Source organism: Poromitra crassiceps, assembly GCF_964638095.1.
Source record: "Poromitra crassiceps genome assembly, chromosome: 1".
NCBI classification, from domain to species: Eukaryota; Metazoa; Chordata; class Actinopteri; order Beryciformes; family Melamphaidae; genus Poromitra; species Poromitra crassiceps.
The window spans coordinates 72,856,158-72,879,961 of record NC_139623.1 but is presented as its reverse complement, the minus strand read 5'-3'; the positions used below and the strand labels follow the sequence as shown (position 1 = coordinate 72,879,961).

General features: G+C 45.0%; 1 protein-coding gene across 3 annotated transcripts in view; it reads left to right on the top strand.

The window, feature by feature from the left end:
• asl (argininosuccinate lyase) overlaps positions 1 to 21,932 on the top strand; it is a 25,256-nt gene extending 3,324 nt beyond the window's left edge. For all 3 annotated transcript variants that reach the window (XM_083643969.1, XM_083643968.1, XM_083643967.1), the window contains exons 3-16: positions 2,754 to 2,837; positions 5,786 to 5,842; positions 6,269 to 6,366; positions 6,494 to 6,571; positions 6,700 to 6,777; positions 7,089 to 7,141; positions 7,253 to 7,315; positions 8,648 to 8,762; positions 9,481 to 9,565; positions 14,665 to 14,724; positions 14,869 to 14,952; positions 19,445 to 19,525; positions 21,249 to 21,355; positions 21,543 to 21,932. In XM_083643969.1, the coding sequence (XP_083500095.1) occupies positions 2,754 to 2,837; positions 5,786 to 5,842; positions 6,269 to 6,366; positions 6,494 to 6,571; positions 6,700 to 6,777; positions 7,089 to 7,141; positions 7,253 to 7,315; positions 8,648 to 8,762; positions 9,481 to 9,565; positions 14,665 to 14,724; positions 14,869 to 14,952; positions 19,445 to 19,525; positions 21,249 to 21,355; positions 21,543 to 21,687 (1,188 nt within the window). In that variant the 3' untranslated portion in view covers positions 21,688 to 21,932. The remainder of the gene's footprint in view (positions 1 to 2,753; positions 2,838 to 5,785; positions 5,843 to 6,268; positions 6,367 to 6,493; positions 6,572 to 6,699; positions 6,778 to 7,088; positions 7,142 to 7,252; positions 7,316 to 8,647; positions 8,763 to 9,480; positions 9,566 to 14,664; positions 14,725 to 14,868; positions 14,953 to 19,444; positions 19,526 to 21,248; positions 21,356 to 21,542) is intronic.
• The last annotated feature ends 1,872 nt before the right edge of the window (positions 21,933 to 23,804 follow it).

Below are 23,804 nucleotides of genomic sequence, written 5' to 3'. Positions count from 1 at the left end.
CCAAAAAATAAACGTTGTGGAATTACATTAAAATGTATTGTGTTTTATAGAAAATTAACATTCTAAATCTAAAATAACGTTTCAATATAATAATCTACTTTTTATCTGTTTGGTAATTGTAATAATTTGCAATTGGTTATATATATATTTAAAAAAAAAAACTGCATTTGTGGGGAGCTTAAACATTTAATCAGTAAACACCCAGTTAAAAACAGTTGTATTTTCCACCTTTGTAATCGAGAGAGAAATTTGACTTCACAACTTGAAAAATCCTCAAGGTACTTTGAAAATCAGCTTTATTGTCCATCTTTTGTAAACAATTTGCCATGACAATTTGCAGGGATGCAATCTCAGGAGTGAACACAGTATCCGCAGCCACATTCAGACAGTGTTTCACAAAGTCACCACATGAAAAAGCTCGTCCACCCTTTGCAATCAGTGCAGATATCTGATAACTTGCCAGAGTTGCATTCTGGATAAAAAATCGGGAGGGGGAAAAAAATAATAATCTCCCAAATCCGTGGCGCGCCAAAACAAACAGAGTGCGGGCCAAACTTGGCCCGCGGGCCCCAAATTGGTCAGCACTGAGCTACACTCTTTCACTCACATACTGAGGTCAGATTTCAGGTGCAATTTAACACTGCTAATGGACTTGAACGCACTTTAACATTCTGTGCTGCTGCACGTGCTGCTAAAATGGACTTGAACGCACTGTAACATTCTGTGCACTAAACTAGGCTTTAACGCACTTTCACTAGCACTTTAACATTCTGTGCTGCTGCACGTGCTGCTAAAATGGACTTGAACGCACTGTAACATTCTGTGCATTACACTTGGCTCTAACGCACTTTCACTAGCACTTTAACATACTGTGCTGCTGCACATGCTGCTAGAATGGACTTGAACACACTTTAACATTCTGTGCACTAAACTAGGCTTTAACACTTTCATTAGCACTTTAACATACTGTGCTGCTATGCTAGCTACCGGATGTGACCTCACTTTAACAAGCATTTTAATATGCTGGCTGCTGTTGACCGTCTTGATTTTATGTATTTTATGTTACTTGTTCTTAGCAGGGTTTTTTTTATTTTATTTTATTCGTATTTTTTGTGATTCTTTTAGCCTATATTCTTGATTGTTGTCTTCTCTGTGTGTTACTGCTACGGGCTGGGGGGAACACCATTTCGCTTTTTTATGTACGCAAGTATGCAAGAGAGTGACAAATAAATGAATCTTGAATCTTGAGGTTGTCCCTTTCACAGGTCAAAGTGACATGATTAGGCCGATCTGGACAGTGTAAATATGACCCTGCAGAGTGACATGATTAGGCCGATCTGGACAGTGTAAATATGACCCTGCAGAGTGACATGATTGGGCCGATCTGGACAGTGTAAATATGACCCTGCAGAGTGACATGATTAGGCCGATCTGGACAGTGTAAATACGACCCTGCAGAGTGACATGATTGGGCCGATCTGGACAGTGTAAATATGACCCTGCAGAGTGACATGATTAGGCCAATCTGGACAGTGTAAATACGACCCTGCAGAGTGACATGATTAGGCCAATCTGGACAGTGTAAATACGACCCTGCAGAGTGACATGATTAGGCCAATCTGGACAGTGTAAATACGACCCTGCAGAGTGACATGATTAGGCCAATCTGGACAGTGTAAATATGACCCTGCAGAGTGACATGATTGGGCCGATCTGGACAGTGTAAATATGACCCTGCAGAGTGACATGATTAGGCCAATCTGGACAGTGTAAATACGACCCTGCAGAGTGACATGATTAGGCCAATCTGGACAGTGTAAATACGACCCTGCAGAGTGACATGATTAGGCCAATCTGGACAGTGTAAATATGACCCTGCAGAGTGACATGATTAGGCCGATCTGGACAGTGTAAATACGACCCTGCAGAGTGACATGATTAGGCCGATGTGGACAGTGTAAATATGACCCTGCAGAGTGACATGATTAGGCCGACCTGGACAGTGTAAATATGACCCTGCAGAGTGACATGATTAGGCCGATCTGGACAGTGTAAATATGACCCTGCAGAGTGACATGATTAGGCCGATCTGGACAGTGTAAATATGACCCTGCAGAGTGACATGATTAGGCCGATCTGGACAGTGTAAATATGACCCTGCAGAGTGACATGATTAGGCCGATCTGGACAGTGTAAATATGACCCTGCAGAGTGACATGATTAGGCCGATCTGGACAGTGTAAATACGACCCTGCAGAGTGACATGATTAGGCCGATGTGGACAGTGTAAATATGACCCTGCAGAGTGACATGATTAGGCCGACCTGGACAGTGTAAATATGACCCTGCAGAGTGACATGATTAGGCCAATCTGGACAGTGTAAATATGAACCTGCAGAGTGACATGATTAGGCCGACCTGGACAGTGTAAATATGACCCTGCAGAGTGACATGATTAGGCCAATCTGGACAGTGTAAATATGACCCTGCAGAGTGACATGATTAGGCCAATCTGGACAGTGTAAATATGACCCTGCAGAGTGACATGATTAGGCCGACCTGGACAGTGTAAATATGAACCTGCAGAGTGACATGATTAGGCCGACCTGGACAGTGTAAATACTGTATGAAAGTTGTTGGCCGCATGATTGCACCCACATGGCTCTTGCTGTCTACATATCAGTGGCACCATATACTGAAGTATTCAAAAGTATGCTTTTACTTAGCATTATTCATTTTTATTCCTTCTCCAGATCGCTGAAGAATGGTCCAAAGGGACGTTTGTCATTAAATCTGGAGATGAAGACATTCACACAGCCAATGAGCGCAGGCTAAAGGTGAGGTAGGCCTACGGCTGCTGGTTCGTACAGTAACTTTGGAGAGGTGTGTAAAGTGCCATTTGTTCCATACTTTGTATAGACTGTTTCAACTCGACAACATAAAGATTCTAAATTGGCCCCAGCTTACTTGGCCAGTTAATCAACTTTGTTTCAAGTGTAGTGATGTGACATTTCCCTGAGGCTGTGTGAAAAGAAGAAGAAAAAAAGCTTGTCAGCCAATTGTAGTTGGGGCTGAACTGCATTGTTTATGCAACAGGACCAGATGGGTAGGAGGGTGTTTTAATAAAACAACGTCGTACCCATCTGGTCCTGTTGCATAAAACAACCTCGTACCCATCTGGTCCTGTTGCATAAAACAACCTCGTACCCATCTGGTCCTGTTGCATAAAACAACCTTGTACCCATCTGGTCCTGTTGCATAAACAGCCTCTTACCATCTGGTCCTGTTGCATAAAACAATCTCTTACCCATCTGGTCCTGTTGCATAAAACAACTTCGTACCCATCTGGTCCTGTTGCATAAACAGCCTCGTACCCATCTGGTCCTGTTGCATAAACAGCCTCGTACCCATCTGGTCCTGTTGCATAAAACAACTTCGTACCCATCTGGTCCTGTTGCATAAACAGCCTCGTACCCATCTGGTCCTGTTGCATAAAACAACTTCGTACCCATCTGGTCCTGTTGCATAAAACAACCTCGTACCCATCTGGTCCTGTTGCATAAAACAACCTCGTACCCATCTGGTCCTGTTGCATAAACAGCCTCTTACCATCTGGTCCTGTTGCATAAAACAATCTCTTACCCATCTGGTCCTGTTGCATAAACAGCCTTGTACCCATCTGGTCCTGTTGCATAAAACAACTTCGTACCCATCTGGTCCTGTTGCATAAACAGCCTCGTACCCATCTGGTCCTGTTGCATAAAACAATCTCTTACCCATCTGGTCCTGTTGCATAAAACAACTTCGTACCCATCTGGTCCTGTTGCATAAACAGCCTCGTACCCATCTGGTCCTGTTGCATAAAACAACTTCTTACCCATCTGGTCCTGTTGCATAAACAACCTCGTACCCATCTGGTCCTGTTGCATAAAACAACCTCGTACCCATCTGGTCCTGTTGCATAAAACAACCTCGTACCCATCTGGTCCTGTTGCATAAACAGCCTCTTACCATCTGGTCCTGTTGCATAAACAACCTCGTACCCATCTGGTCCTGTTGCATAAACAGCCTCGTACCCATCTGGTCCTGTTGCATAAACAACCTCGTACCCATCTGGTCCTGTTGCATAAAACAACCTCGTACCCATCTGGTCCTGTTGCATAAACAGCCTCTTACCATCTGGTCCTGTTGCATAAACAACCTCGTACCCATCTGGTCCTGTTGCATAAACAACCTCCTACCCATCTGGTCCTGTTGCATAAACAGCCTCTTACCATCTGGTCCTGTTGCATAAAACAACCTCTTACCCATCTGGTCCTGTTGCATAAAACAACCTCTTACCCATCTGGTCCTGTTGCATAAAACAACCTCGTACCCATCTGGTCCTGTTGCATAAAACAACCTCGTACCCATCTGGTCCTGTTGCATAAAACAACCTCTTACCCATCTGGTCCTGTTGCATAAAACAACCTCGTACCCATCTGGTCCTGTTGCATAAAACAACCTCGTACCCATCTGGTCCTGTTGCATAAAACAACTTCGTACCCATCTGGTCCTGTTGCATAAACAGCCTCTTACCATCTGGTCCTGTTGCATAAACAACCTCGTACCCATCTGGTCCTGTTGCATAAAACAACTTCGTACCCATCTGGTCCTGTTGCATAAACAGCCTCTTACCATCTGGTCCTGTTGCATAAACAACCTCGTACCCATCTGGTCCTGTTGCATAAAACAACCTTGTACCCATCTGGTCCTGTTGCATAAACAGCCTCGTACCCATCTGGTCCTGTTGCATAAAACAACCTCGTACCCATCTGGTCCTGTTGCATAAACAGCCTCGTACCCATCTGGTCCTGTTGCATAAAACAACCTCGTACCCATCTGGTCCTGTTGCATAAACAGCCTCGTACCCATCTGGTCCTGTTGCATAAAACAACCTCGTACCCATCTGGTCCTGTTGCATAAAACAACCTCTTACCCATCTGGTCCTGTTGCATAAAACAACCTCGTACCCATCTGGTCCTGTTGCATAAAACAACCTCGTACCCATCTGGTCCTGTTGCATAAAACAACTTCGTACCCATCTGGTCCTGTTGCATAAACAGCCTCTTACCATCTGGTCCTGTTGCATAAACAACCTCGTACCCATCTGGTCCTGTTGCATAAAACAACTTCGTACCCATCTGGTCCTGTTGCATAAACAGCCTCTTACCATCTGGTCCTGTTGCATAAACAACCTCGTACCCATCTGGTCCTGTTGCATAAAACAACCTTGTACCCATCTGGTCCTGTTGCATAAACAGCCTCGTACCCATCTGGTCCTGTTGCATAAAACAACCTCGTACCCATCTGGTCCTGTTGCATAAACAGCCTCGTACCCATCTGGTCCTGTTGCATAAAACAACCTCGTACCCATCTGGTCCTGTTGCATAAACAGCCTCGTACCCATCTGGTCCTGTTGCATAAAACAGCCTCGTACCCATCTGGTCCTGTTGCATAAAACAACCTCGTACCCATCTGGTCCTGCTGCATAAAACAACCTCGTACCCATCTGGTCCTGTTGCATAAAACAACCTCGTACCCATCTGGTCCTGTTGCATAAACAGCCTCTTACCATCTGGTCCTGTTGCATAAACAACCTCGTACTCATCTGGTCCTGTTGCATAAACAACCTCGTACTCATCTGGTTGTTTTATGCAACAGGACTAGATGGGTACGACGTTGTTTTATGCAACAGGACCAGATGGGTACGAGGGAATCGTCCTTTTGACTGTCATTTTTTCAGGAGCTGATTGGTGCACCTTCAGGGAAGTTGCACACTGGCAGGAGCAGAAATGACCAGGTTTGTCTTTACCAGATTGTTTACAGAGATGAGATTGTATTGAATGACTTATTATTAGTACCTGATCAAATAGCCATATTGTGAGATTGTACTGTGTGCTGTTGGGCTCACCAGGTGCTGACTGACATGAGGTTTAGATTGTACTGTGTGCTGTTGGGCTCACCAGGTGGTGACTGACATGAGGTTTAGATTGTACTGTGTGCTGTTGGGCTCACCAGGTGGTGACTGACATGAGGTTTAGATTGTACTGTGTGCTGTTGGGCTGAGCAGGTGGTGACTGACATGAGGTTTAGATTGTACTGTGTGCTGTTGGGCTCACCAGGTGGTGACTGACATGAGGTTTAGATTGTACTGTGTGCTGTTGGGCTCACCAGGTGGTGACTGACATGAGGTTTAGATTGTACTGTGTGCTGTTGGGCTCACCAGGTGGTGACTGACATGAGGTTGTGGCTGCGGGACGGCATCTCAACGCTGACGGAAAAAACCCTCCAATTGATCTCTACCATGGTGGAGCGGGCAGCAGCGTAAGAAAATACATACGCATAGACACAGACACACACACACACACACACACACACACACACACACTTCTGACTACTGTATCTTTAAGGTAATGTATGGTATCTTCTGTTACCTCTTTTTGAACCTCAGAGAAATTGACGTCCTGTTTCCTGGTTACACCCACATGCAGAGAGCACAGCCAATCCGATGGAGCCACTGGATTCTCAGGTGACCTTTCTGCAGTGCAATCTACAGCACATCTTTTTCACATGATGGCGTTAACTGTTAGATGATGTGGCGTTCATGTCGGTCTCCTGTTTACTGTCCCCCTGTGTGCTGATGGAGCTGGCTTGCAGTCATGCAGTTGCTCTGAGCAGAGATGTGGACCAGCTTCAGGAGATCAAGAGACGAGTTAATGTCTTACCTCTTGGCAGGTAATCGATATATATATAAATATATCATGATATGGCTCGCATATGCAAAATCACATGTTAAATCAATGTAATGTTCATCCCATTGAACCGTATAGTAGTTTCTTTTATAAAATGAGCATTTCATCATTTTCATCATCATCAAAATATACTAAAATCACCATATCATCACAATATGATTCCACTGAAAGACGATAATAAAAGATAATATTGAATTATCGCCAAGCCCTACTGTGAACACATGCTCTGCACCAACCAAAAAGATGAAATCTTACATGTGATGAATTAATAAGCACGACTCTTGTCTGTCTCAGTGGCGCCATAGCTGGGACACCATTTGACATAGACAGGGAGCTGCTGCGGGAAGGTGAGGCTACTTTGCTACAGAAATAACCAGATTATAACCAGTTTCTCATGTTTCTCTATCAAACCTGTGTTTTAACTACCACTTTCCCCTTTCTCCTCGCCTGGTCTGTAGAGTTGGCATTTGAGGACATCAGTCTAAACAGCATGGATGCCACAGGACAAAGGGACTTTGTTGGTAAGGTAACCTTTGCTGCCTGTTACTGTGACTTAGGTAGATAATGTAGTCCTCTAATTACTGTGACTTAAAGTCGAGGTGAACCCGTTCGTCACGTGCATCTGAGTCCGTTTCAGACTGAAAACAAATTGAGAGGCGGACCATATACGTTGTCGATGATTTGATTTGACAATTCTGTCGACTGGCTTTGGCATCGGCCAATCCTGGTGTGTTCCACCCCCAAATCGGGTGGGATTCAGCGTGTTGTCGTGCTACGCGAGTGGGATCCGCGGAGTACCAGGCAGCCACCGGCTTCGTGCGGAGCGAGCGGACAATCCGATGCATGGGTGCTGCCCACCCGCCTGGAATCTCCGAGAGACGACCCCTGACAGCCAGGGAGGCTGTCGGGCTCGGAGGCACACGCCATTATCGTTATAAATGTAAATAATATTCCTGGAATGCGCGTTTTAATGAGCCAGTTACATTTCTTTGCATTCTTAGAGATTATAGTTTTTGTTTTTTGTTCATGTTTCTAACAATTGGCCAAGTTAGTAGTTAGTTTATGGGACAGGAATTCTGCCAGATGACAGGCACTAAGTGCCATTTTCTACTTCATTTGTAAGAGAAAATTCTCCTGAAATGAAGATTTGATTGACAGCTGCATGTCGTAATATGATTGGTTGAAATGGGGTAGAAATTTGATAGTACTAGGTGACGTCAGCAAACTGTACATTACTGTTATCAATTAAATCTTGAAAAATGAACTTTTGATGTGAAAAACTAAAGAAATTAGATTGTTGTGATTTTCTTTGCATACATCATTAAATAGGTGCACTGCATACCCAGGTATTTGAACTAAAAGAAAATAAAAGTCATTTTTGGGTTCAGCTCGACTTTAAAGGGATAGTTGGGTTTGTTTGAAGTGGGGTCCTATCAGCTAGTTCCATACACTAACTGAAATAGGTCAAGCGTTCTGGATGCTGAGCACACCGTGTATCGAGACCCGGCACTCTGAAGCAGCAGCCTCCACAGCTGTGTCTCTCTACACGGGGCCAGTAACTAAAACGCCCACCTAAACAAATCAATATCACTGTACATGTACGCTCTATTTTGACAATTTTCAGCGCTTTACTTTACCGTCAAACAGCCCTCTCATTCGGCACTACATTTCCTCCGAACCGTAGGACTACCGTATTCCTCCGCTAAACGCCTATTTCAGTTAGTGTATGGAACTAGCTGATAGGACCCCACTTCAAACAAACCAAACTATCCCTTTAAGTAGATAATATAGTCCCCTAAAAATAAGTTGCCTTTTCTGTGTGCTGTGATTTCATATTCTGTGTGTCTCCTTAGCTGAGTTCTTGTTCTGGGCTTCGTTGTGTTTGACCCACCTCAGTAAGATGGCTGAGGACTTGATGCTCTACAGCACCAAAGAGTTCTCCTTTCTCACGCTCTCTGATGCCTACAGGTGTGTGTGTGTGTGTGTGTGTGTGTGTGTGTGTGTGTGTGTGTGTGTGTGTGTGTGTGTGTGTGTGTGTGTGTGTGTGTGTGTGTGTGTGTGTGTGTGTGTGTGTGTGTCCAGATCAGTGTAGGAATTTAGAAAAAGAATCCCTCCATGAAATCTGACAATGCCCCTAAAAACCATGATCCAGGGGCAAAAATGCCCCCAACCTTTCTATAATTTTCTTTTCATTCAATTAATTTAATTTACATTTCTAACACACACTCAACACCTGCAAGCTGGTTGCCAGAAGAAGACGAAGAAAACACACTCACACAAACAGTGCTGTTTGGGGACAAAATTTGCCTCCAAAATATAAAAAAAAATTCCTACACTATATAACTGTAAAACCATTGCCTTAATCTTTGGCAGTTTAGGACATGTGCACAAGATGTGTGTGTGTGGACTCCAAATAGCTGGACTGACAAAAATACGTGCAAAACATCTTGTTAAATTTTGTTCTGTGCATGTTGGGTGGGTAGGTAGGAACTAATTACTAATTAATCCCCAAGGAGAAATTGCTTTGTCCCTACCAGACTTCCTCTTTTCCTTGTCTCTTCCTGCGTTAATACTATTACACTGTGTGTGTGTGTGTGTGTGTGTGTGTGTGTGTGTGTGTGTGTGTGTGTGTGTGTGTGTGTGTGTGTGAGTGTGTGTGTGCGCGCGCGCGCGCGTGCGTGCGCAGCACAGGCAGTAGTTTGATGCCCCAGAAGAAGAACGCTGACAGTCTGGAGCTGATCAGGAGTAAAGCAGGTCGTGTCTTTGGCAGAGTAAGACCTTCAACTATTTGCTCTTTTGCTTTGCTGAAGTTCAAGATTCAAGATTTTTATTGTCACTCCGTAGTACAAGTATCACGTGTGAAATTCTTGTGCTGTGAACTCCGTTTACAACATAGTACAAATATAACAGGGCATATGAGTGCAAAAACAACAAAAGACACAACAAGCAATAAGGCAGTAGAGTGATAAGACAAGTCAGAGACAGTGGCATATTCACTGCACATAGGTGCACATGTCATGTGCATACTTGGACGTACTTAAACATTTTGAATTCGACGTATTTGACGTACAGGTGCAAATAGCATATACCTAATTAAACATACAATTAAACATTAGACATACATAATGGTAGCATCTACAGTGCGGTACAGTACAGCTACTACACTATTTGTGTATGTTAAGGAGTCTCGTGGCCTGCGGGAAGAAACTGTCCCTCAAGCGATTTGTGCGTGCTTTTGGGACCCTGTATCTTCTCCCTGAGGGTAACAGGGAGAACAGGCTGTTGTGGGGGTGGTTTGTGTCTTTGATGATCTTCAGGGACCTCCTGAGGCACCGCTGTTTATACAGTTCATGCAGTTCTGGCAGCTCACATCCTGTTGCGTGCTGGGCCGCGCGTCTCACTCTCCGTAGCGCCCTGCGGTCCATGGTGGTACAGTTCCCGTACCAGGTGGTGAAGCAGCCAGTCAGCAGGCTTTCAATGGTGCCTCTGTAGAAGTCCCTAAGGATTTCTGGCCTTAGCCCAAATTTCTTTAGGCGCCTGAGTCCGTGTAGTCGCTGTTGGGCCTTTTTGACAACAGTGGCGGTGTGACCGGCCCATGTCAGGTCCTGGTGGATGTTGACTCCCAGGTACTTGATGCTGTCCACCCTTTCCACCACTGTGCCGTTGATGGTGATTGGGGGGGGTGCACCCCCCCCCCCCCTCCTGTAGTCTACAATGATCTCCTTGGTCTTGGAGACGTTCAGAGAGAGGTGGTTGTCCTGGCACCACTGTTCTAGGGCCTTCACCTCCTCTCTGTAGGCTGTCTCGTCGCCCCTGGAGATCAGCCCCACGACTGCTGTGTCGTCTGCAAACTTCACGATGGTGTTTGAAGTTTGAGTCGCCACGCAGTCGTGGGTGTAGAGGTCGTACCAGAAGGGGCTGGAGACACATCCCTGGGGCGCTCCTATTGCTGATGGTCAGTGGGGAGGAGGTGAGGTTGCCCACTCTCACCACCTGGCGGCGGTCTGTCAGAAAGTCCAGGATCCAGTCACACATTGGTGTGTTTAGTCCCAGGACCTTGAGCTTGCTTACCAGCCTTGGATAAACATGTAGGCAAAATATTCTCTCACAGGCCTTTCACACATTCTGAGTGTAGAAGGTTGTAGCATGCACAACTCCAAGTCTTAAAACTGTACCAGGTGCGCGGGTGCAGCAATGAATAGAACAAAGAAAATATGGCACTCACAAGTCAAACTTAAAGGTACTATCTAGGGGTGTCGCGGTACGTGTATTCGTCCTGTGAATTCACGGTATGGGCGTCACGGTTCGGTGCGTGAAGCGACACGACGAATACGTAAAATCCAGAAGATGGTGTGGTAAAGCACCTAAACGCTGTTTGAATGCCATTAAATTGAATTGAATTAAATGCCACAGAAGAAGACACACCAAAACCAAAAAAAAAGGGCCATAGAAATCCGCTTTCACTGAATGGAACGTTTTGTGGAGAGGAAACATTATTACCGGGGGTCGCTCCAGCGTGTTTACAAGCCGTAGCTTCCATGCTACTTCACAAAACCACAACAATATTGAAGCATCCAGCTGCTCTCCCTTTACCGTTGTCAAAAAAGTGCAGAGCAGTATCCTAATGACTTTTATGACTCAGGCGATAAGCTGTTTTGCAAATTCTGTCAACATCAAGCCAACGAGGTAAGCTTGCTAATGTAACGTTACGTAGCCGCGACCTTTATAGTTGCGCGTTGCGGCTAAAGGTTACATAACACTGACAAAGCTGTTGGTATTAACTTGTAAACAAACAAAAAAAGTGAACAGTGAGCACACTCCAAAAAATATATATATAACACACAAACACAAACAATATCAAGTCACAGCAGGAAACGCCAGCACACAAAAAAGTATTTTTGAAGTTTTAATACCTGTAGTCTGAGTAGAGCAGCAGCACTGTTTGTGCTGTGCTGCTGCCCTACCCAGACTACACCTATTAAAACTTCAAAAATACTTTTTTGTGTGCTGGTGTTTCCTGCTGTAACTTGTAAACAAGCAACTTACATCGCGTGGGATGACAAGCAAGATGCGGTGAGGAAGAGAAGATGACTCCTTGTCATGTTCCAATAATCCATTACGATGACCAAACGTAATCATTATGGTAAACAAAACTTGCATCCAATAACGTTGGCGTACTTACTTGGGAAAGTGAAACCCACCCCGCTGTCTGTCAGACAGTGGGGGAGGGGTTGGTGGGAGTATTAGGCCAGTGGTCTCCAACTATCAGGCCGCGGACCGGTACCGGGCCGCAAGGCATTTGGTATACAACACTGCATTACTCTCACTTAACGTTCGCTCAGTGTTTACAGACAAATCTCTCATTGTGTTTCAAGCAACAAGCGTCTTCCCCCATGGATTCTACTGAAGAATAGTCACACTTTTAAAGCCCCAATCAGCAGCTTTTCCAACTTTTGCTATTGGAGAAACTGCGCCGTCTGGGTGCAATAGGATCGGTATTGATATCGCCCTTCAAAGTCAACAAAACGCAGCTCCAGAAAGCTCTATGTACATGTTGTGACATCGGGTACTCACCACGTGAAACGTCATTTTCATCGCAAATCCGCACCGAGTTACTTCCTTGTTTTCCTGAACACAGCGCTTCAGCTGTACACAGCGCATGTGTGGTATGCCGCACATGCTGCCTCCGGGACGCCGGCACAAAAATGCTTAGTGCCTCAGTCTCATGTCACTCCCCTCTTCCGGGACCTTCACTGGCTTCCCATCTCGGCACACATTCAATTCAAAACACTGGTTCTGGCCTACAGGGCAGTACACCAGACCCTGTACTTACAATCTATGGTCAGGCTCCAAATCTCTCACCGTTCCCTCTGCTCCAACACCAGTGCAGGACGCCTCGCCCCTCCTCCACTACGGGGGCTCAAAAGTCGCTCATCCCGTTCGCGACTCTTCTCGTCCTTGGCACCTCAATGGTGGAACGAGCTTCCACCTTCGGTCAGGACGGCCGAATCACTGCCGATCTTTCGGAAAAGACTAAAGACACACCTTTTCAGGCTCCATCTGGGCCCTTCTTGAACTAACTTCTTTCTCTCTCTTAAAAAAAAAAAAATACTACTAACTAAACTCAACTTGTACCACTGTACCTTCAGAAGTTGTAGTTGTCATGGACTGTGTTGCATAGTTGATTGCTCTATTGCTGACAAAAATGTGTTATTGTAGGTCGCTTTGGATAAAAGCGTCTGCCAAATGACGTAATGTAATGTAATATGTAAAAGTGCTAGGAGAGGCCTTTTGGAGGGCGGTGTGGGACCAATAGAGGCGACATTCTCCCTCTTAGAATACACTGGACCATCTTCAATGCCTAAAAAGCTGTTATAATTAACTCATTGAGTGCCAGCCACTTTTGGAGAACGGACGCTCCCAGTGCCAGAGTTTCAGAGCGTTTTCAGTGATTTCTCGAGGCCCACAGAATATTGTGTGATATTACTATGTAAACACCGAACACGCAAAAAGAACAAGGAGACTCTATTGTATCATCAGCAAAAAAAAGTTTATTGATACCATTTTCCGTTCTTTAGTTATCAGCCGGAGAAGATAGGTCAAAAACAGCAAATACAGGCATTTCTATCTAGAAGCTGAGATATTCAGCCTTTTGTGAAATGCAGCATTTCAAGCACATTCACTGACTCTAGCTAATATTTTCTGATGTAGTGACGTGGTGTAGTTGTGTGCTGCCCTGGGTGCCCCACCCCCCTCTCCCCCCCTCAGCTACAAACTCCTCCCCACACTAGTAACACACAGCCTCACGCACCCAGCGTCTATTTTCGGAGTGCTTTTTGTGCACCGCCTCCCAGGCAGCGCGACAAGGAGCATTTCCTTGTCGCGCTGCCGGACTGCAGGGAAACGGTTGGCACTTCGGCGTCGGGTGCTGCCTTTCTGGCGGCTAATCGTGTGAAGAAACTATGCAGACAGACAGACAGAGGCAGAGGAGCTCAGTTGTGTGCGCGGATTGACTGCTGTTGCCAGGCACCGTCAGTTGCAGCCAGAGCAATCTACATGGCTCTGGGCTGCAGCATGAGCGCTTTCTCTTTGATCAGGGGGCTTTTTCAGGCTATATTTCGGACATTTCTCTAATCTGGAGAGCACTGTCGCCACCTAAGGGTTCTGTAAAATAGGTTATAGACCTCCAATAGCTACAATATTTGTACAGGAGATGCAGAAGGCTTTGATCGACGTCCCACTGTCAAAAAACGCATTGGACGTCGATCGACGTCCTTGGCACTCTACGTCACTATTTAATTGGATGTCGAAAGACGTCCATGGCACTCAATGAGTTAAGGTGAAAAAGTGACTGATCTTACTGATCATACTGTATCATACGAGCGCTTTTTACTTCCGCTAAATTGACAACTACGTCCGGTGAACCAATCAATCGAACAATCAGTCAAAGTGCCGCAGCCCGACTGTGGTTCCAGAGTGTCGTTTGGTCCTGGAGAGCCACTTTGTTGCTGCTAATATTGTGCGCATTGCTTGGCCCTTGAATTAGCTACATGTGAATTCTCTGCGTCTGCTCGTTTGTGTACAGTGAAGCGCTAATCAGCTTGACTCTGCGTTGGGCTTGACATGAGGGCGTACAGTGAAGCGCTAATCAGCTTGACTCTGCGTTGGGCCTGACATGAGTGCGTAACTGCGGTAATGCGATAACCGTGTCAGCCCCTAAGTCCTTTTAGAGAGCAGAGTAGCACAGTTCAATTGTCTTTGCTGTACTGTTACAGACATTGTTGTTGTCGCTCACTGAGTATGAATCATTGCTGTGCCTGACTGTGCTTTTGCCTGTCCAACTCTATCTTTGACATTGTCTTGATTTCAGTGTGCAGGGTTCATGATGACACTGAAGGGCCTGCCCAGTACCTACAACAAAGACCTGCAGGTACCGCAGTGTGTCACTGTCTCATCACTCCATCTTTTCTTTCTCATCATTATTCTCTCTCTCTCTCTCTCTCTCTCTCTGTCTCTCTCTCTCTCACACCATTTGTTTTTTCCTAATGTTTTTGTGTCTGCCTTCCTTCTTCAGGAAGATAAGGAGGCCATGTTTGACTGTTACGATACAGTTCATGCTGTGCTGCAGGTGGCCACAGGCGTCATGTCCACACTCAAGGTCAGAGGGTTACTTCAATGTTTCTTAAAGTCGAAGTGAACCCGTTCGTCACGTGCGTCGCAGTCCGTTTCAGACTGAAAACATAATTTGTCCGAGATGACAAGTTGAGAGGCGGGTCATAGTATCATGTCGATGATTTGATTTGACAATTCTGTCGACTGGCTTTGGCATTGGTCAATCATGGCGTGTTCCACCCCCAAACCGAGTGGGATTCAGCGTGTTGTCGTGCTACGCGAGTGGGATCCGCGGAGTACCAGGCAGCCACCGGCTTCGTGCGGAGCGAGCGGACAATCCGATGCATGGGTGCTGCCCGCCCCCCTGGAATCTCCGAGGGGAGACCCCTGACTACCATGCTCTCAAGCGCGCGCCTTTTACGCTATTTCTGTAAATATGATATCCCTGGAATGCTCGTTTTAACGAGCCAGTTACATTTCTTTGCATTCTTAGAGATTATAGTTTTTGTTTTTTGTTCATGTTTCTAACAATTGGCCAAGTTAGTACAGTTTGTTTATGGGATAGGAATTCTGCCAGATGACAGGCACTAGGTGCCATTTTCTACTTCATTTGGAAGAGAAAATTATCCTGAAATGAAGATTGGATTGACAGCTGCATGTCGTGATATGATTGGTTGAAATGGGGTAGAAATTTGATATTACTAGGTGATGTCAGCAAACTGTACATTACTGTTATCAATGAAATCTTGAAAAATGAACTTTTGATGTGAAAAAGTGTGGAAAAACTAAAGAAATTCGATTTTTGTGTTTTTTTTGCATACATTATTAAATAGGTGCACTGCATACCCAGGTATTTGAACTAAAAGAAAAGAAAAGTCATTTTTAGGTTCAGCTCGACTTTAACCATTCAAACTTGGGGAGTAGGCTACTGGGAGCCTGCCAGAGTGCAGTGTTGAATTTTGTGCAATTGTTACAATTGTTACATACTGTAACGTGTAACGCCACCTACTGGCAACACAAAAAGTGGTTTATCTCAAGAACCGTTCGTCGATCGACCTGAAACTTGGGGAGTGCACTGCTGGGAACCCCAACGGATTGCAGTGCCGCATCTCATGCAATTTGGACATGCGCACAGTCACAGCACTACCTACGGGCAACACAAAAAGCGGTTTGTCTCGAGAACCGTTTGTCGACTTGACTTCAAACTTGGGGAGTGTGCTGCTGTGAACCCGGGGTGGAGTGCAGTGCCGCATAGTCTCTCAAGCCACACTGTCTCATCTACATTCTGCGAATGCATCATACACAGTCTGTACTTCACGCCCACAGAGCCGGGTCAAAGGAAGCTGGGGGTGAAAAAATGCTTCAGACCGGAGGAAGTTCGAACCGTTGCAGGTGATTGGAGAAACACGATTGCAGAAACAGTCACCTGCCTTTAGGCGGGACATCCGGGCCGTTCCCCCTATCACCGCTCATTATTTCCCCTGAGTTTCCCTTTCCATTTTGGCCGGGTTTCCCCTGCTTGAAGTACAGACGTGTAGGCGGAAGCATTTGAAAATTGCGGGAGCCAACTCGTCCGTTTTGAGAGACTAAGTACCGCATTTCGTGCAATTCAGACACCTGCATATTCATAGTGTCACCTACTGGCAAGACTCAAATCGGTTTATCTCGAGAACAACTTCAAACTTGGGGGGGGGGGGGGGGGGGGTGCTCTGCTGGGAACCCGACAGAGTGCGGTGCCGAATTTCAGACACACGCATAGTCATCGTGCCACCTACTGGCAACATAAAAAGTGGTTTATCTTCAGATCTTGAGATTTAACCTAGGCCACCTGGCCCCTCCCCCAGCTGCCCGCTTTGCACAGAGTCACAGGCGTAGAGAGAGAGATTTAACCTAGACCACCTGGCCCCTCCCCCAGCTCACCCCTTTGCACAGAGTCACAGGCATAGAGAGAGAGAGAGATTTAACCTAGGCCACCTGGCCCCTCCCCCAGCTCACCCCTTTGCACAGAGTCCCAGGCATAAGGCTCTTTCACACCGGCCTTGAAAGCCGGAAAATGCACGGAAAATAGGATTAGCGCCTCCGATGTGAAAGTCGTGAATGCGCTTTGGTGGACAATTGTTTTACGCCTTTTGTCCCGCGACGGGAGGTAGTAACAGCGCCGGGTTACCTGGCAACCTGCCTCCATTTGAAAGGTCGTCGCAGCGAGCCGGAAAAGGTGCGAATGGTCTGCTCATTCATAAAAAAAATTACAGGGGAAATCACCTCATGTATCAAGAAAGTGCAGGAGTGAAAGTAAAAAAAAATAGCCTATACAATCATGACTGCAGGGGCGCCAGGAGGAATGCTCCGTGCGGTTAGGCTTTATGCTCAAACGATGTTGACATTAGTAGGAAGGCTACAATTAACGGATATAATAATAAGCTTCAGAGGGCTATAGCTGTCTGTGGTGAGTTGGTCTGAGGTTATTCCCTCTCGAAATCAGCTCTGTGCATTCCCTTACAAAAACTACTAACGTTAAGTAGTCATGTGCATTTATAGCCTATATTATTCCCCCGACGAACGTTATGCAGACTGCAGCTGTTTGATATGCGGGCGGTCGTGTATCGTTCCAATTTTAGTAGGACACCATATCGATCTGCCCGCCCACCATGCGAGTGCACTATCCTCCCTGCTCAGCGGACTAGGAGGGAAGTCTTGTTGAATGAATTTGTTCATCATACAGTAGCCTAGGCTACACTAACCTATGAAAATATTAATTTGGGCTAGGAGGAGCAGGAAATCCCTCCGCTCGCCTTTCAATCCGGGAGCAGGGGATTTCACCTGAAAGTACACAGCAGCACGGTAATGTGGCCGTGCTGCTTGGCTCTGTGTGAAAGCAATTTCTGTGGCGAGGCGGCTGGCTTTACGGGACTCCTAAACAGCAATTTTTGCGCGATCTGTGTATGAAAGAGCCTTAGAGAGAGAGAGAGAGAGATTTAACCTAGGTCACCTGGCCCCTCCCCCAGCTCACCCCTTTGCACAGAGTCACAGGCATAGAGAGAGAGAGAGAGAGAGAGATTTAACCTAGGTCACCTGGCCCCTCCCCCAGCTCACCCCTTTGCACAGAGTCACAGGCATAGAGAGAGAGATTTAACCTAGGTCACCTGGCCCCTCCCCCAGCTCACCCCTTTGCACAGAGTCACAGGCATAGAGAGAGAGAGAGAGAGCGATTTAACCTAGGTCACCTGGCCCCTCCCCCAGCTCACCCCTTTGCACAGAGTCACAGGCATAGAGAGAGAGAGAGAGAGAGAGAGAGAGAGATTTAACCTAGGTCACCTGGCCCCTCCCCCAGCTCACCCCTTTGCACAGAGTCACAGGCATAGAGAGAGAGAGAGAGAGAGAGAGAGAGATTTAACCTAGGTCACCTGGCCCCTCCCCCAGCTCACCCCTTTGCACAGAGTCACAGGCATAGAGAGAGAGAGAGATTTAACCTAGGTCACCTGGCCCCTCCCCCAGCTCCCCGCTTTGCACAGAGTCACAGGCATAGAGAGCAGGGCCGCCGCACCCTATACGCAGAGTACACAGACTGCGTAGGGCATCATGTGACTGAGGGCACCAAAAAAAAATATATATATATATTTTTTTTTGGTGCCCTCAGTCAGGCCACTCACTGAACAGCAGGCCAGGCGCCGCCTACTGGTTTACTAGTGGTTTTATTACTTTATTCAGGGTTAAAGTGGGTGCATCTCATTGTGAAATTGGACTCGGCCCAAATTGGGCTTCAAACGGCCCAAATCTGTCTTCAACCGACCCAAATCTGGCTTCAAACGGCCCAAATCGGGCTTCAAACGGCCCAAATTGGGCTTCAAACAGCCCAAATTTTGACGCATGCACGTCGGCCCGTATCGGCCTGGCCTGCTTGGTATCTAATGCCCGGCCTGAATTATGATCCCAGTCCTCCCCTGCTTGCATGTACAGTTTAACAATCGCTTGTTTGCTGACATGTACAGTAATTCTAACAATTGTTTGTTTGCCACATGTAATGTAATGTGAGATACACTAGTATCGTTCATAATTAATGATTTTGCAGTCTTTCGTTTGACAGTTATTGAAAGTTTTGCGGGGGGGGGGGGGGGGCACCACAAAACAATTACGCTTAGGGCACCCAAATGGCCAGCAGCGGCCCTGATAGAGAGAGAGAGAGATTTAACCTAGGTCACCTGGCCCCTCCCCCAGCTCCCCGCTTTGCACAGAGTCACAGGCGTAGAGAGAGAGAGAGCGTCTCATCTCGGGGACGATAGCGGTTCAAAGCCAGTAAAACACACACACACACACGCATCCACACACACATGAATGCCCACGCATACACAAACAGTTGAAGAAACTTGAATGGAAATGAATGGAAAATGAATTTCCTCTTTGCCAAGACTTTGGCACGCTATGGAGAGAGCGGTTCGAAACACACGGTGACAGGGAGAGGGTAGTGGAGCAGAAGGGTCGGACTGCAAATCTGCACCGCTTACTTCAACACCCGAGTGTTATTTTGTTCTCTGTTTCAGATCAACCAGAGTGCGATGGAGGCGGCTCTCAGTCCTGACATGCTGGCTACTGACCTGGCCTACTACCTTGTGAGGAATGGGGTGAGTAGTGTGCATCTGTAGTGCCTTTTAAACATGTTATCTGGATCATGTCAGGCTAGACAGAGCAGGATATTTTCAGGTTTTGCCTTTCTAAACATGAGGGGTCTTTGTTAAGAAACAACTGGATATGAGCCGTTTTTTCTGCCAGTGGGCGGGGGGCGGGGGGGGGGCGCCGCGGTAGCATGTATCGAAAAAAAGAAATGTGATAGGAAACAGCTTTAGCGAATTTGTAACCAAACCAGGGATTCCACTAGCATTTTTTCTGGCTGGCCAATTGAGCCGCAACATTCCAGAATTCCGGCCTTATAGAATAATTACTGGCCCAGTCAAAATGTAGCCTATTGAAAAAAGATAGATGTAGCCTGATCATTTCATAAATACATAACACATTATTGTATAATTCTTAGCAAACGAAATCTAAATTTTAAATCATTTTTTGATTTCCAAATAATTTTCTAACTATTCACTGCGATGCGGTCTGCGCAAAGGGAGGAGCTGCACGCACACCGCTCCTTATTTAATTAATTAATTCAGTTCGGGTTTGCAGACCCATTAAGATTAAACAATAAAACACAAAAAACAAAAGCTATTATCCAACAAATGTATTTTATTATAGTGAATGAACTCGTCACACACTTTGTGAACTGAGTTTGTCATATATTCCCGTTTAATTAAGCCTAAAGAACACTGGCGGGCCTACATTAAATGTCTCTTTGCATCGAAGAACATGAAATTAAATAACTTGAAAGATAATCTAAATTAAGAAGTTGCCTAATGCCTACCTGCAACAAGCCAGAGATGAGACGTGCAGTCAGTCAAACTTTATAGCCTATATATTTTCTGAAGCGGTCTATATTGACACGATGACGAGGGACTGCAGCTGGTTGACACGCGGGCATCCAACTCGCTTTTAGAACGGACTTATAGCCTACTTCACAACATGAGAATATTTGCTTTACTTTCAACTGAAGGGCAAAAGGTAAGAATATTGTGTTACCTGTAGCCTACATCTGAGAACGAAATCCCTTGTTGCGTCTTGTGAGCTTTGAGACGATGCGCTCCATAAAGTGTTCAGACAAATAAATGAAAGCTGCCCATTAAATACTCCATGGCAAATCAATTGAGGTTCTAGTAGGTTATTTATGCTGAAATGATGTTGATATTAGTGGCTAAATTAACGGACATAATAATAAGCTTAACAACCTGCAGAGGACTTCTCTGTCGCTGCGAGAATTCTCGCAATACGCTTGCGGCAGTTTCTTCATGATCAGCGCTCCGCATGTGCAAAGCAAACTTGCGATTTTTATCAGCAGCACTTGAGGAAACCGTGAGTTTGCTCGTTGATATAAGCGATTGCCCGAACGATTCATTAATTAATAAACTAGTGAACGTGAAGTGAGTCACGAAGAGCCACACCTGCCCACTACGGATATGCGGATAATGACCTGCCACTGTTAAACATGAGCCACGATTGCGTGGAAGCGGATCTTATACCGGTGGTCGAGGTAGATAAGATACGGAGTCGCGGGATTGCGCATAGGCCGGATAATTGTTGTTTAACATGCAGGCCAACCGGCTAGGTGCAGGTTATAATATGGATTCCACTGCATGTTAAGAAGTGGCTTGTGTGTGTTTTAGAAGAACTTTATTTGCAGGACAACTGGAAAATAAATAAATGTATGCCCTCATGTGTATTTGTGTCTATTATCATCTTGTGTTCCAGATGCCATTCAGAGAGGCTCATTGCTTCTCTGGTAAAGCTGTAAAGCTGGCTGAATCCAGGAACATCCTCTTGAATCAACTCACAGTGGAAGACCTCGCCACTGTTAGGTGACACGCACGCACGCACGCACGCACGCACGCACACACACACATACAAATGCCAAAAATCCCTCAAACATATTTGTAATGTTTCTTTTAACAGGATTAATAGTAGTTTCTCTCTATGTAAATTCTTCTTCTTCTCCTCCTTCCCCTCCACCTCATCATCATCATCATCATCTACTCTTCTCTCCAGCCCTCTGTTTGGAAGTGATGTGTCCTCAGTGTGGGACTACAGGAGCAGTGTGGAGCAGTACAGAGCCCCCGGAGGCACAGCCAAGAGTAGCGTCATTGCACAGGTAGAACACCTGAGGAATTGGCTCAAGGAACGGGCAGAGTGACCTTCGTCCAGTTTCACCTTTTAACCTTCAAACAGGTTTACTGAAACAACTGAAATGAAGTATTAACTGTTACATTGTGATGATCAATTATCTAGCAGTGAGCATGAGATGAAAATAAATAAATTTGACTATTTGCTATTTGAAAACCATACTGCCTTTTCAAACATCCTCCATTGTTCTCTTTTTAAGGACATACAGGATGTCAGTTTCTGTCACTGGTTGACATGTAAACTTCATTAAAAAAAAAGGAGATATAAAAATTTACACTCATTTTGTGTTTGATGTTCATTTTAATAGGTGTCAATTATTTAAAAAACATTAAAACAGAGTGTCTATTAATAATGTGAATACCACAGTAAGCAGAAATAGAAAAACATGCTGATTTATTTTGGACATGATCTCCGAAAACTAAACAGTTTTGCAGACATTTATTTAGTTTGACAGTTATTCAGAATTGATTTTGCCAGTGATGTCATTGGAAGACTTGTAATTAATACAATCCAGTGATTGAGTGCCTTCCTAGGAGTAGCAGATGAATTCATGTACAAGGAAATTCTCAGTTTTCCCTCAGCTTCTGAATGTTTGGTACAATTAGAAAGTACATCACATAAACTTCTAATTCTACTCTTTCCCTTCATCAGGCATATCATTTATTGAAAAAATACATGATTGTAACTGTAAGAAGAATAGAGTTCACATGCAACTGTGGAAATGCAAAAAAAAACCCTAATGGCAGCACATATGAGGAAGTTGAGGTAAACAGCCTTCTGCTCTAAGATATATATATATATATATATATATATATATATATATATATATATATACTGTATATATATATATATATATATATATATATATAAAGGAAAACTCACCTGCAGCCTCCGTGCTATTTGGAGGCTGTCTCAGTAGAATCATTACTAATTAATGATTCATAATTAATGTATTACGGAGAGTAGTATCACTGTTTTCATGGTTTTGTTTTTGCGCGGGAATGCAAGGGAACAACCCCAAATGATCATTTGCATCGGCAACCCATGAATGCACACACAGGTGGCAAAAATACCTCCTGTTTGGAGTAGTCCCTCTGCAGAGGCGGAGAGCCCAGCCAGCAGTTCTACCTGCCTCACTGATACCAGCCGTGGCGCACTGACAGGGGCGTCATGCAAGCCAACAATCTGAATTTTTGAAAAAAAAGATTGGGGGGTTGGAAGCCAGATTTAGAGGAATATCTCATTTGAAATTATCAGACTGAGCAGGTGTAACCATAAGGGTATTTTCCAAACTGCTCAGCCTCCTGGAAAGATCCATAATCACCAGACTAAGTACATTGCCACTGCCCAGGCTCAAAAGACTTGACAAAAAAGGGAGACCACACGTTTCAAAGCAATGTAACACAATGTTTATTTTGGCTGGTATTGCCTTTTCAGAAGGTAGAAATCTTTTATCTTCCATTAGTCTCATCTAGTGTCCTTTAGAGCAGGGGTTCCCAACCTTTTTTGTGCCAAGGACTGGTAGATACATGGGGAAAAAAGTCGCGGACCGGTTGTCAATTTTAATGGTTTTAGTTATATATATTACTCACCAGGTGGCGACAAAGCGACAAAGTTGTACTGTATGTAGCCTATACAGTATTTATGTTTTTGTTTGAACTACAAACATAAAAAAACGTCAACTTGAAACTATGTTTCAACTACCATACACAGCCTATAATATTATAGCCTATGTTTATAAAAAAAAAAAAAAAATGTTTACCTCTTAAAAATGCCCCCTCAGTTACAATGGGCATGACGCTTCTGCGCACTGATACATACCAGCCTAGTTATTCGCGACAGCGCCGCAGAGCGGATTGATTGACAAAGGACATAATAGTTAACTTGTACCCTGCTGCCGCGGAATCCTCAATTTACTCCTGGTCCATCTGATGGACCTTAACGGGTAATCTGTACTAATTTATAAATATTAATTAAAATTTTTAAATTTTTGACTGTTTATAATTCATTGGTAACTTCTTCCCTAATACCTCATACCAACATTTCATACCTATTCGAATTTTAACCCCTCAAATGCCAGTGTACAGTAAGTACAGTAAAAAAAAAAAAGTACATAAAAAAAAAAAA